At 36.8% G+C, this 15,000-nt stretch overlaps 1 protein-coding gene across 12 annotated transcripts in view; it reads right to left on the bottom strand.

Moving 5' to 3' along the window:
* The window catches only part of LOC125041769 (protein tramtrack, beta isoform-like), a 51,460-nt gene that overhangs the window by 33,575 nt on the left and 2,885 nt on the right, over positions 1–15,000 (bottom strand). For 9 of the 12 annotated variants that reach the window (XM_047637033.1, XM_047637038.1, XM_047637036.1 and 6 more), the window contains exons 2-5: positions 14,505–14,635; positions 13,804–14,328; positions 13,446–13,706; positions 12,658–12,780 (exon numbers count right to left, since the gene is read on the bottom strand). In XM_047637033.1, the coding sequence (XP_047492989.1) occupies positions 12,658–12,780; positions 13,446–13,706; positions 13,804–14,328; positions 14,505–14,585 (990 nt within the window). In that variant the 5' untranslated portion in view covers positions 14,586–14,635. Of the gene's footprint in view, positions 1–1,260; positions 1,559–2,760; positions 4,356–12,657; positions 12,781–13,445; positions 13,707–13,803; positions 14,329–14,504; positions 14,636–15,000 lie in introns of those variants that run through there. The other 3 variants (XR_007116325.1, XM_047637039.1, XM_047637044.1) reach the window with 3 other exon arrangements.

The raw sequence follows: 15,000 nt of genomic DNA, 5'->3' as shown, positions 1-15,000 counted from the left end.
CTTTCAGCATCACATTAACAGTACCATATACTTTCCCACTTCAATGTCACATACACAAAAATCCTATATGATTTATATGCAACAGTAAAATTATTAGTAAAACCTTTGACTAAAAAATGGGCAAGTACATGAAGAAGAAAAAATGGGTATTTATTCATTATTTCTAAAATAACAGAAAATTCCGCTGCCTTTCGATTTTACTTTCTCCTGCATGTACTAAATGCTTCTGTCACCTGAAAGTGCAGATTTGAAAGAAACAAATAAAGAAAAAACTAAAAGACATGAGAGAGAGAGAGAGAGAGAGAAAGAGAAAGAGAAAGAGAAAGAGAAAGAGAAAGAGAAAGAGAAAGAGAAAGAGAAAGAGAAAGAGAAAGAGAAAGAGAAAGAGAAAGAGAAAAGAGAAAGAGAAAGAGAAAGAGAGAGAGAGAGAGAGAGAGAGAGAAAGAGACAGGGAGAGAGAGGGAGAGAGAGAGACAGGGAGAGACAGGGAGAGAGAGAACGACAGAGAGTGAGAGAGTGAGAGAGAGAGAGAGAGAGAGAGAGAGAGAGAGAGAGAGAGAGAGAGAGAGAGAGAGAGAGAGAGAGAGTGAGAGAGAGAGAGAGAGAGAGAGAGAGAGAGAGAGAGAGAGAGAGAGAGAGAGAGAGAGAGAGAGAGTTAAACCAAAAGAGGCTTTCAACTTGATATCAACAGACCTTTTCAAGTGATTTAAACCTTAAATTATGCTCACTGCAGGGTAAGTCTGCCAAAAGATGCCAAGTTTGATCACCCTGTCCATTCCCTAAAACCTATCCCAGTCCATCCCTTCCCTGTGTCAATTCTGTGCCAAATTTTCTAGACTAACAAAAGCTCTTTGCACACCACTCCCTATAGGTGTGCTTCTGGTTCAACCCTGCCCTCACATCTGCAGGCATGCCCCAACCACAGGGAAGGGATAAGCTGCAGGAGGCCTGGGTTTCAGGGGATAACCATCACTGAATTTGACCGCATTGATCTTGCTCTAAAAATGAAAAAATTAAAAAGCTCAAGGAACTTTAAAAATGTAAAACATCAAAAATACAATATTTTTGGCAGGTAAAGAGTAATGAGAGCAACTAAAGAATTATGTACTATCTTATATTTGCTGACAGAACAAGATTTTGTGTGTGGTGCTTCCCTCCATACAAAAGTAACATTTCCCAAGATTCTTTTTAACCCCTTCTTGAAGCCATATCAAAGTTCAGCTCTGCCTTTCACTCAATTCAGATCATAAAAGGACTAACTCTGTGATTCTTTGCCCTGCTCTCTACTGAGCACTGGACGACGACCCCGTCTTGCAGGTGGGAGGCTGGAAGGCATGTCAGACTGATGGCTATTTATCACCCTATCAAGGTACTGGCGGTGGATGTTGCGCACGGTTGAACGACTCAGGTGCTTGTTCAGGGTCTTGGAGAGCTCCCGTGCAGCCTTAGCGGCTCCCATCTCTGTACAAGCCCTGCCAATCTGAAGGCGTTCCTCAGGCGTCCAACGGTTGTAAACACCCCGGCACTTGGCCAGCGCTGTATGTTCACTTGCTTCCATCTGTCAATTGATGGGCACCATCAAATTTGCTGATTCAAAAAGGTTTGGCTGCATACTATTTCCTATTTTCAGCATGAGGTCAGCTGGTTGCTGTGATCACTTATCAATGATACCCCACCTCTATACAGTATTAGAGTATTACGTATAAAAACTTATTATGGTGTTTTCATTAATGCACTGTGTTTTAGTCTTTAACATTAATTGTTACCCAATAAAAACTAATCATCCATGATCCTGCATGTTTTTAGTATTAATCTCACACACAACCACAAGGATTATATCAATAAACATATATAACTTGAGAATATTACCAACACTATTGTCATCAGCATAAACAGCTTTTCCTGAATACTTTACATTTTGGAAAAAACCAACAACAGGAACATGAATCCCATTCCATTATTGACTAGACTAAGGACAAAATGTAAAATTGCGATCTGTCTACTGCTGACAGCTTCTGGCAATAACTTTCTTTTTTTCATTGTTAGTAGATTCTTTTTTGAGTTGAAAGTATATAATTTTAGATCTAACATATATTGATTCATTTTTTCAGACAATAAAATAAAAAAGTGTCTTCACTGTATGTTTATAAAGCTTATCTCTGTACCATGGACATTACAGTAAAAACATATGCATTCTTATTTTCCTTAAAGTAATGGAGAAAACAATACCAGCTGTTTTGTGTAATTTCTTTCGCAGAAACTTTACACAAACGGAACGAATCACATAATTTTGAAACCTACTGATTTTATGATATAATTTCCTTTTTAATAATTTATTTATCTGTTACTTTCATGTTAATTATGTTTTTTTTTGGCTATGAAAGACTTACCAGTGTTAAAAAAAAGGATGATATTCAAATAACATCTATGAATACTTTGGTACATAGACTAAAGTGTTTCACTTGTCATTCTCATTATTGCAAAAAAGAAAAAAAAAAAGGTAAAAAATGATCAAACTCAACAGGTTATCTGTGAGGAAACAAAGGAAACTATTTATATATGTATAAAAAAAAAAAAAAAAACTAATGGTAAATTAATAAATGTTCAGATCATGAAACAATCAACAAATGCCATTTCAATGAGTGAAGTTTATTTGTTATTCTAGAAAATGAAATGGATTACCCTTATCAATTTTGATCTCAAATAAAAGTAAATATCCATAACATATATACTGTAAATATCAACAATTTAAAATTTTGTACTTGTTGATTAATTTTTCTCTCATATCTTATACCATTAAGTGTTAAACTCTAACAATATAAATATATACATACTCTGACTCTATACAAAAGCTTTCCCTATATCACTATTTCTCTACTTTCTATGTACTTAATAGAAACCTTTCAAAATAATAAATACTTCCAAATAATTACAACGAAGAGAGTTCACCATGACAGAGGTAAATAAAGGCATAGAGGTGAATGAATAGCTTAAGATCCCAAGACCTATTTCAATGGAATCTCTGGCACTGTGATATCATATACATACAAATTCCAACAGGAGCATGAGTACACTGACTAATGATGTGAATATCGGATGTTGTCATTCCTTATATTCATGAAAACCTTTCTTTTTTTTCTTTCTTTTTTTTTTTTTTCTTTTTTGTGTTGAAGCACTAAGAGCAAAAGCTGATTTGTAAAAAAAATGATGGAATGGCAGAAGGGTTACCATCCTGTGCTATAGTCATGGCACATGAGTCTAAAAGTTAAATTATGATGCCCTGGCAACCTACTGGTCAACAATGCATTTGATTTCAATAAACATATAGGACACAGCTGTCTGTATTATTTGATTAGCCCATATATGCAGACAGCAACAACAAATACTGTCAATTATAACTGATGGTACTTGTCACTGCTACATGTATATTTGGTCAATCAAGTGATACTAACACCTGTGTGCTTAACAACAAATGCACTGTTGCCCACCAGGTTGCCAGGATAGAAAAAAATTAAAGACAACAGAATAATCATTCAGAATATGATAAAATGAATAACACAGTAAAGAAAAAGAAAACTGAAATATACAACACTGCAGGTTCAATTTCACTTCCTCAAGAACCACGAACATATCTATCCTTAATCTTGATATTCATTAATGGATTAATAAACCATACGAGTTTCTCCTGTACAACCTAAATCTACTCCTTTGAAAAACTCATTATTCCTGTCTTCACATGGAAATAGATCTTAAAGAGCAAATATGTTTTCCCTGTCTGTCTGTATCCCTTTCTCCCTACCAGTATCTCTATCTCCCTCTCTCTTAGCAATGTTGTTTTCCTTCAACTTTTGCACCAGAAGGACCCATCCTTCACCAGTTACTATATATTTCCAAAACATCTCATCTTCCACACTTTGTTCTCTTACTCCCACAAAGAATGGAATTCCCCGTTCATCAAATTTTCTGCCATAAACATGATACCTTTATTTTCAAAAGAACAGAAGAAACAATGCAGCGCTGGCCTCCGATGACAGCGACAAACAAGAACTGAACCATCCAGTAGACTGCTGGGTATCCTCCTCTCATTGTCCTTGCCTCCCCTGAGGGAGACTCAATGGTGCATTGACCAGCTGCCGCTTTGCCACCCTTTCCAGGTACTGCTTGTGGATATTTTGGACAGTGGACTTGCTCAGCTTCTTGTTGAGGGTCCTGGAGAGCTCCCTGGCAGCCTTATTGGGCCCCATCCTTATGCATGCCTTGGCAATCAGGAGCCGTTCCTCGGGCGTCCAGCGTGTGTAGCCTCCACGGACTCTGACCATCGCCGCTGCTGCCGATGAGCCCTCAAGTGCTACCATCTGTTGATTGAAGGAGGTATCACATCCTGGACTTTGGGCTTTGGACACTCCAAACACGCCATTCTGGATTTTTCTACCTCTTCTTGGTTTTCATAAAGATGGGTCTGAACACATCATACTAGCCACTCTTTCTGGGACAGGTGTCAAAATGGACTGTCAAATGTGCAGGATTGTGAGCACACAATAGCCCATGGTAATGCTACCTATCTTACAGTCTAATAATACTGGTGTTTCTCTTCTAATGTGATTCATGTAATAAACCTAGATTAGATTTTTGCTCAAAAGAAGTGATGAATCACGGGGGAAAAGAAATGAACAAACCAAATCAAAATTTCCCAAGACCCCTAAAAAATACTCATTTACACATCAAACAGCTTTAACGAAATGAGCTAGTAAAGCAAGAAATGAAATAGAAAAAAAAAAGTTAATACAATACATCATAACATGTATGGTAAGAACTTTTAATCTTAAAAAAAAAAGAACTTAAGAAACATTCAAACTTTTACTCTGCCATGCAGCCTCAATCTTTCATCATTTTACTCTAAAACCAGAAAATATTTCATATATAATCATCAATTTTGGCTGCAACACATACATCATCCAGTGCATCTGCATACACTGCAAAACTTGTTCTAATTCTTGTGTTGTGTTAGAAAGAAGGAAAAAAAGGATCCCTATACTTTAAATATTCTAGTGGGAATATTCTTTGATAAAACATCACCTAAACACTAAAAGGTATGTCCAGTATTATCCAGCATGATATCAATTTCATTTACACATTGGTGGCTCCAGCAGTGCTTAGTTACCAAGGAAATATTCTAACAGGATTATTATTTGATAGAGCATCACCAAAACATGAATAGATATGGCCTGTATTCATCTTATTGATAACAATGTTATTAATTCACTATTCCCTGAATATTCAGAAGTAAAAGTGTTGCAAGAAAGAGACTCAAGAGCAGACTAGAACTTGGCCTTTTATGAGGCCCTCATTTTTTTTTTTTTTTTTTTTTTTACTTTCCTGACCTTATTGAACAGTCCATAATGCCCTGTTACTTTGGTTTATGTTGTGCTATTCCTGATTCCTTAGTATCAAATATTAAAAAAAAAAAAAAAAATTCTGTTTGATCTCTATTGTGAGTAGGAACAAGATTTTGAAATGCAGGCTGTTTAAAAATTTGGTCATTGCAACCTACTACTCTAAAAACCCCATGTGAAATGTGGAATCTTGGCCAAATTTAATTCTATTAAAGAACCTGACACTGTGAAAGTGGATTTGCTGTGCAACATTAAGGTGTCTATGAAGTGACAAACTGCATATATACTTGTGACAGAAAATGAGAGAGAGCATTTAAAAATGGAACTCAAAACTGTGATGAAGATAAATGCTGCAAAAGTGCTGGAGTTTTCCAAGTGTAGAAAAAGAGTAGATTCAAAACAATATCATTGGTGAGGTGTAATTTTGGACACAAAAACAACCAAGAGAGCTCTGTAAGTGGACACCAAGTGGCAGCTGCCTTGATACGATTAATCTCCAGACTAGTAAGGGAGCCAAATACACACATCGGTCCTGTACTGCTGCCACAAAGTAATGCCAGAAGTGTAAAAAGACATTGGTTTCTTACAGGGAGAGCTACGCATACTCCATCACAGTGATATGGTGTTTGCATTCCCAAGAGAGCATTGCTGGAGAGGCACTCAATTACCTAAATCAAACATTATTTGAGACATCAAGCTATGAAGTCCTCTGCCACAGGGTCCTTTTCTCAAGACCACCTGTTAAAATATAATATCAATTGGAGATTTCACTGACATTTACTTGAATGATGATAGCCTGATGGCATCAAACCTTTTTTAATGTTGATCGCTTTGGATTTGTTTCGTTCTCTGCTTTCAAAGAAAGAACTAAATATACAAGATATTAAACAGTGGTCCTTATAGTTAGCTAGATTACTCTGCTTCATTCTGCACATTTTCCTGACAATGGTGACTGTGCATGACAAGTTGCAGAGAAATATAATTGAAAACAAAGAATAATATCCAAGAGCTGTCAAAAAATTCAAACAATGTTGAAGAGAAGCCATGAGCAGTTCAAAAACAATTATTTTTGGAGCAGGCATTGGTGTAAAATTGGGCTTTGGTGAGAACTACTTTGCTTCTCTGAATAGGTATTCTGTACACTGCGTACCCTGTGTTGTTGACCATGCCCTGCACGACTGATTACATTCTGAGGGTGAGTGTAGTCAAGCAAGGACAAATAGAATACTATATGGGAATACAAGCTGGCACAATATGCAAATCAATCAACCCTTAAGAACTACAACCTCTCACACATGTCTGTCAACCCCAGCTGTAAAAAAGGCTTGCTTATTTGTTTCACTATAGCAAATTTTGGTTGCAGGTATTTCAAGAGCTCAATTATATACACCAGAAAACATTTATTTAATTGTGATATATCAATTACAAGTTGAAAGTTGAAAAAAGTAATTACTGTTACCCCTTCCATATGAATGAAAATGGGGATAGATTTCTTTATAAACAAAAAACATATAAAATCTAATTTCCATCATATAAAACAGTAAACGAATCTATAAATACCTTTACTTATGATATTCGATTGTAAGATGCATGAAAGGGGAATGTAGGAGGAGAAGGTTGGGGTTTGGTTGCATGATATATGTCATTCCAGAATTACTACTCAACGCTCACTATATTTCATTCATAGAAAACATGACTATGTGATTGTCTTAAGCAGACGTGGGCTTACAAAGGGTGTGGGTATTGGGGGCACCATGGGTGTGGCAGAGGGAAACTTGCTAATTAGTAACCGATATGTAAGAAGACATTACGTACATATCATTCAAAGCAAAAAAGTCAAGGGAACAATGCCTACAAGCTTTTGACAGGCCTTCCACAAATGGAGTGAACAGAAAACCATGCACAGCAGTCTCCATATTATGTTAGAACATTCAGTACACCACTTTTCTATCATATGAATATTCACCAGTCTTTCATCATACCAAAAGAGGTATGAACTGCATAAGAGATGTACAGACAACACATTTGTAAAAGGAAAAAAAAAGTACCAGTCACAATTCCACAATGCATAACTAAGTGTCAAAAATCTCACTGAAAATGAAACTTTATGACAAAGTAATAGTTCCGCTATATGCTCTACACATCTTAATGTACGATATAAAATCTGTCCACCTGAATCATCCTTCTCACTACAATTTATATCCAAAAAAGGGATGAATAGTTCTATTTTCAAATCCAGCAACCCACAAGGGAGTGAAAAAAATAATACTATATTATTGAATTTTTTTATTGATGTACTTATGGGAATAGGATACCATATGGTGATGAGCAAAGCTGAAGGGAAAAAAAAAGAAGAAGATATTTTCCTGGCAGGTCCTCTGAAGTCACCCACATTTAAACACACCAATTCGTTTTCCTCAGGTGCCAATAATAATAATACCTTTCATATAGGACTGTGACTGAAGTACTTCTCACTTGGCTATTGTCCATTGATAAGAAATTCAGGATGCTTTAGGTTCAAGGTATATGTGTTTTTTTGAGTTTTCCTTATTTGATGTGCAATTATAAAGGGAGGAGAAAACTGTATTCCAGTTCCCATTGGCACTCTTTCTAACAAAAACCCTCACATTCATGTCAAAGTACTGTGTCAGTTTCACTATCACAACTCTGTGCATTTTGAAGAGCTTTTCTGTTGTGATGAGCAGTGCCAAGACTGCAATGTGACTTGACATACTTTTTCCCTGAACTATTTCAATCATTTAATTCTTTGACTTACTTATTTTTTGTGAAATGTCTCTACACATAGATGGCTCTGCTAGTGCTTAGCCACAAAGGAGTCAATTCGTAGATCTTGTGACCTTACCTGATTTAAATTGGCAGGAAAAACATATTTTTTACTAGTGCTATGAATATCGATGGTGTTATTTTTATTATAAACATTATAATTACTATAATGTTATAAATATAAGTAACAGCAAGATAAGATAACATAAAATATTTTCATAAATCAAAGACAGGCAGTCCTCGTAACTGGCTCATTGGTGACTTAGTTCAAGTGTAGCAATCTATGTGTAAAAACAATAAAAAAAAGTAACTCATAGCACATACGTACATGCCATGCCTGTTGGCATTGGATTAAATCAATCTTGAGTGCTTCATAAGTCAACTGCATCCCCCTCCAAGCATTGCCTGCATTGTTATACCACAATGACTCTTGCCATTCCATAGAACCTTCTTCACTCATTTTCTTTTCTTCAAGTCAGTTTTCTTCTTGTGATAGTTCAATCTTTTTTTACAAAAAGTAATGTTATAATAACTAATCCTGTAAAGGCATAAATGTTTGCTGCCAAAAAGAAATTTGATATAGTCTATGTCCTTCTTTGTGCCAATTATCACCAGGGTTGACCACAGCAAACATCAGACTCATCAGGCACGAGATTTATTTCCACTTCAAAGGAGATTTTCTGTAACACTTCTTTTTCTTTATCAATTACTTTCGTTGGCATAAAATTAGACTTACACACAACAGTGTGAATCTGCTTCTGAATATGCTAACTTAAGCCATATCAATGAGTATATTATTATTGAATAACAACTTGAACAAGTTCACTTATCATTATTTTTTTTTTTTTCTTATTGTCAGATAATACAAGCTTAAATTTCTTACACAATATTTATACCTGTGTCAGCCACAGTTTGCCACAGAACACATATCAATTAATAACAATTACCACAAATCTATATTTTGTACCATTCCTGAAAGATGTTCTGCCATCACTGGTTCATCTTGACTGTCTGTGATTTCCATAGTCTCAAAGGACAACGAACCTTTCCATTTTCTGTATCTCCACTTGTCGAGTGTCCTGTCAAACATAAAATGGCCCGAATATGCAAGAGAGCGGTTCAGCTCTGTTTTTGCATCACACTTAGTGCTGCCAGATTTCTACAACTTTAATTTTCTCAGATCCACTTTCATGGGCTATTTTTTCCTGGCCTGTAGACAATTGCCTGTTTTGATATTTCAATATAAAGAAGGGGAAAAACCAGAACACCCAGACAAATTTTGAAACACTATATACAGAAAGTGGAAAAATTAACAAAAATATTAGTCAACTTTTGCATTCAGTCTTTAGAGTAAAAATAAGAAAATGGTGATTCATGCTTTTGTTCCTAAGAATTTGAACCAGTGTTGTGTGAATGATGTGAAATAATGTGAAATTTGCACAGGATTCTGATGGACATTTGCTACTTAATATATTGTTTCTACGGTATTTTGTAGGAGAAGGAACTTAAGGAATGAAGACAGAATGCCTTTACAGTATTTTACTTCTTGCTATTACTCTTTCATCCCCACATGGAGATAAAAATTGTCTAAAATTTCATTAGAGTGCTGCCATATGGTTTTAAATAATTTGGCTGCAAAGAATGAAATTTGGCAAGGAACCTCCACTCTATCACCATCTTCATCATAAAAAAAAAGTGTTTCTCTTGGGCTTTTTTTCTTGAACACCCTTTTCAAACTTCTATTTTTCAAAGCATTTATATTTGCTTGCTACACAAAGTAGTGTGCATTCCTTTTTTGGTTGCTTGTTCAATTTCACGGTTACCTCTTAAAATCCATTCATGGATTCAAAACAAAAACAAATAAGTGATCTCTACATAAAATCAGTTCTGAATACATTAAATAAAATGCTAATACAATGAGTAATAATGCAAGTACCATAGACATGTAGGTCTGAGCAATGTAATTTAGTAAAACTGGTATAACTCATATATTTCTAGTCATTTGCTTTACCAAAGAGTTTACAGCTCAACATGTAGCTTTGTACTGAAGATAGCCAAGGTGAAGCACCAAGAGATAACCTTAGTGTGAGGGGTCTTCCAACTTTGAAGCTTCTTGGATAAAATGGTACTTCTAGCATAGCATTTGGGGTTTTGGCATTCCTTTGTATGGGTAGACACACCCTGTTATATCAAAGTAATGCCTTTACACACAGGGCAAACAAATATCCAAAATGGCAGTTATAACAATGCCTTGCATTGCTTGATGTTCTGTATAAATGCACCAACGTATCCCTTTTCTCTATGCCTCCCAAAGTCTTGTCATTGAAAAAGCAGTTTCATTTTTCCCACACGCTTTTATTTATCATTCTTACTAACTTACAGCCAAGGGTTAAATGCCCATGCAGTTGGAAATCAGGGCTACTACGTTGCTCATCATTCAACTGTAGAACCAAGTTTTCTCCGAATGAACACTACTCAAATATTTCTTGTGGCAACTTCTCAAAGCTATCTGCTGATCTCATTGGCACATAATCACAGGACCAATATAGCAGTTCTGTTACTCAGATTCAGCCCTAGTTCTTGAGCCACCTCCAATTGGCTATTCTCCTGTTTTGGTTGCATCAAAACTCCACTACTCCAGACTAGGCACATCCAGGCTTGCTTTACAACATAACTGGCAACCATGAAGCACAATGGCACTCATCTTTTTTTTACCTAACATTCATGGGGACAAAACACAGAAAATAAAATTTAAATCCCTAACCATTCTCACGCCCCCCCCCCCCCCCCCCAAAAAAAAAGAGAAGGATCTGGATAAAAACATCTAACAACTCTAGTTCACCAAAGTGTGCTTAGGCCTGGTTAAAAGGGTAATAATCCCTGACATGAATCTGGTTCGAGTCAGAGAAGACTAGTGAAACAACAGCTTGAGGTGCTCCATCATGGACAAGATGAAGAGTCAGTTGTTGTCTCATATTGTTGACTCACCTTGTTCAAACACCGACTCAAAAGCTTATAGATGGGAGCTTTTCCTCTTTATTAAATATTGCTACTGATGGTTCAGTCCCGATCTCAACAACCACAAATCAAATCTAAATCTCTGTTTCGCTGTGTTTCGTTTGAAGTAATGATGTAAATTTCCTGTTTGTATCCCCTAATAGACAGCAATAGCCTCAACAACACCTTGCTATGGAGGAAGTGGCAAGTGAGAACAGTTCTTAAAAATCAAAATGAAGAGAAGTCTGTGGGCAACAGAAGCAACAAAGCTGCTGATATTTTCTAATGATAAAATATAGAATATAAAATCCACTTTTATAATATATTTATTATCTTAAATTTATCTGAGTAGCAAATGGATGCAGGACTTTTCTCTCTCTCTGTTCAGTAATATACTACAGATGTACATATGCTCACTCTCTCTCTCTCTCCTACTCTCTGATTGCTCGCTTTCTCCTACTCTCTGCTCGCTCACTCTCTCCTTCTCTCTCTGCTCGCTCGCTCTCTCCTCTCTCTCTCTCTCTCTCTCTCTCTCTCTCTCTCTCTCTCTCTCTCTCTCTCTCTCTCTCTCTCTCTCTCTCTCTCTCTCTCTCTCTCTCTCTCTCTCTCTCTCTCTCTCTCTCTCCTTACAAAGGTCTGTATCTCGCACTGATCATCCTCATACACTGTATTTACACACAGTATTCACAATTCCTGTTTGTGTCAAAATATAGTTGCATCCCAATATCAGTTTGCCGTACGGTGTGTCTCCTTTGTTGTTTGAAGAAAAATGAAACTTTTGTCTCGCTGTTTCTTCTACCACTGCATATTCTCGCGGATAACTTTATGATATAGAATATAATTGTTTTTACCTCTTTCCTTTTGGGAGAGAAATTCTATGCATTCCACCCACAATATTTCTTCTTTCTATCACACTGGTTATACAAGGAGAGGATATTTCTTATCTATAGAGGAATGATATCCTGGTCTTCAGTGTTTTACGATGCACACAATTACACATGTAATGCTTATTTCAAGAGAAAGAGTATCGTGTGTTCACTGTAGGATTACAGGTAAATTACAAATGATCTACTTTATTGACAAACTATTACAAGAAAACTAAGACAGAGAGGTAGAAAACATGCAACTGTAAAAATATACTCAAAGCATGTTGAAGTACTTGGTTCTCTCATCTCCTCTGAGAATATGCTGACTTGCTCTCTCTCTCTCTCTCTCTCACACACACACACACACACACACACACACACACACACACACACACACACACACACACACACACACACACACACACACACACACAAAAAAAAAAAAACACACACACAAATAAATAAACCTATATGGAGGGAAAGAAGGAAAATAATAATAATGAAAAAAAGCACCTCTGTGCCTCCTAATAACGCGAACCCAAGAAGGATGAGAGATCATACCCATGACACGCAGTAATCCTAAAGTGAACACACTGAAAGGAAAGCAGGACACTGACCCCTTGCTGTGCTAGAAGCTGTGGTGTTTGCTGGCCTAACATGGGTGACGATGGCTGAAGGATGCCCACTCCACTACAGCCTTCTCCGGAAGTCATGTCCGATTCTACTATGCCGTCATGCCACTGTAGATGATAAATATACAAGCCTATAGTGATGTTGCAATTGTTTCCTGAACTACAATATCATACAATAAATATAAAATGAACATTAAAGAGGATATCTCTCCATAAAGTAGGAATGATAATACAACAAAAATGGAAATTGGGGAAAAAAAAAAAAAAAACAATCCTCCCTGAACTAGGAACACTGAATCAGTAACCAAATAGAAAAAAAAATAAAACAGCAATTCTCCCTTAAAATGGGGTGTGTATTTTACATAGCTATGCCAAAGAATGTTACCATGCAAGAGAATGCTCACACTTTTGCTTTGAGAGGGTTTTAAATGTTGATGAAGGATATCTGTAATCATGTGGCAAAGAGCAGGAAATTAATTTTTCATGGTTTTTGGAAAGCCAAGAATATGCCCTAAGGTGACATTCCAATCTAGCAGCTATCATTATACATCCCTTCTCTATCATGTCCCATACAGCAACAGTGCATTTCACGGGATGTAGTGTTGGAAGCATCAATGAGAATTACCCATTACCAATATAATGAGATCTTTGCATTTGGGAGGCTGGTAAACATGGAAAGTCTACTAACACTGAATACTCAGTGGAGATAGATTATAGATTCCTCAGACTTTCCATGAGTATAAACTGAAAAAAGCCACAATGAGCACACAAACCTCAATCATCTCCGAGGGTCCTGGGTTCATTTCATTTGTCTGCAGTCCAGAGGTGTTGAGGTGTTCAAAATGTGGATCACTGTATTCTGCTGAGCCTGTGTGTCCTGATATGCTGTCTCTACTACTGCCCTCACTTTTGAAAGGGGCAAGTTGAGCATCGTATTCTATGCTGTGATCTGTCCTTCCTATCTGAGTGTCTTCAGTGTCAACCACATCCTCGATAATCTCCTCTTTAATTTCCGCAGCATAGTAATCTTCCCGCTGTATGGGAGAAACAGACAATGATAATGTTAGATATTTTGCCATTAACAACCATTGTTGATATGTAAATAACAAATTTTCCCATAATTATACGTACCCCAATCTCAGACACAGAAAGAGGGTCTTGAGCTTCTTCCTGGCCTTTCCTGGGGTGTCCCTCTTCATGAGTCACTTGTCTCCCTTTCTCGGTGGGGTTCAATCTGACGTTGGGACTTGTGGATTCGTGCATCGTTCTGGTGGTGTCTACGAGTCTTTCCTCCGTCCTGCGTCTTTTAGGAGGGTGTGGGCTGCTTCTCTCGGTCCCAGACTCGAGAGAACTTGTCTTAGATTTGGCAGGAGCTGGGGGCGTGTCAGGCACTGCCAGGCCCTTGATCTGCAGGACTTCTGCCACTTTTATAAGCATAGCTAGGTTGCTCTGTGGCACACTCACTTCCCCAGCATACATATAGCTCAACAGTGCCTCAAGTTCTCTGCACTTAATGTCATTTAGCACAATCACTGGATGTTTACATGGTGTTCTTTCAAATATTTTCTCAAAATATTCACTACACGTTGACAAGACTAATTTATGCAATGGATAAAAATTTCCTTCACAGGACAGTGTTACATCTGTGTAGCTTTCCTGTAAAAAGAGAAAAAGATGAATCTCAATTTTCAAAATCAGAGGTTTCTGCTTCAAAACAGAAAAACATGAACTGAAAGCATAAAAATCAATGCTTTAAGATTGTTACACTGTAAAATATTCTATACCCATCTAATCACCTGTGTGAAAAAAATACAAAGACATCAGGTTCTTACCTTTTCTCTTAATTTACTTAATATATCACAGAAAGTAGCATGGTGATTGTTCCAAGACAGGGATAGCATTCCATCACCCATCTTGGCTAAATATATCTGCTGCTAACGTCTCCCAGACACTGGCCTATATCCTAGAATGAAAAATAGGGGTTACTGGGAAATACTTTAAGAAATTCACAAATATACAGGGAATAAGGATATCAAAAAAGCTGATATAGCACGTATGGATTGACACACCCATGTTCACTAGAAAATGACTTGTTTATCATACAACTGATGGCTTCTATGTGATCTTATTATAACTGTCATACTATTTTTAAATGGCTGTGTAAAAAAAAAAAAATCAAGCTATGACACTTGTAAGTTCTAAAGTCATAGAAGGCTTAATAACAAGGGGACTATAAAATAGATGTTTATCAGATTAACAGAATAAGTATGCCCATGAGCAGTGTTTTTATAACATGAATCTGCAAAGTGCTACTAGGAAGTCTGTAAG

This window comes from Penaeus chinensis, chromosome 31 (assembly GCF_019202785.1).
Source record: "Penaeus chinensis breed Huanghai No. 1 chromosome 31, ASM1920278v2, whole genome shotgun sequence".
In the NCBI taxonomy this organism is placed as follows: Eukaryota; Metazoa; Arthropoda; class Malacostraca; order Decapoda; family Penaeidae; genus Penaeus; species Penaeus chinensis.
The sequence above is the reverse complement of the archived record's forward strand: the minus strand, read 5'-3'. Positions and strand labels throughout refer to the sequence as shown.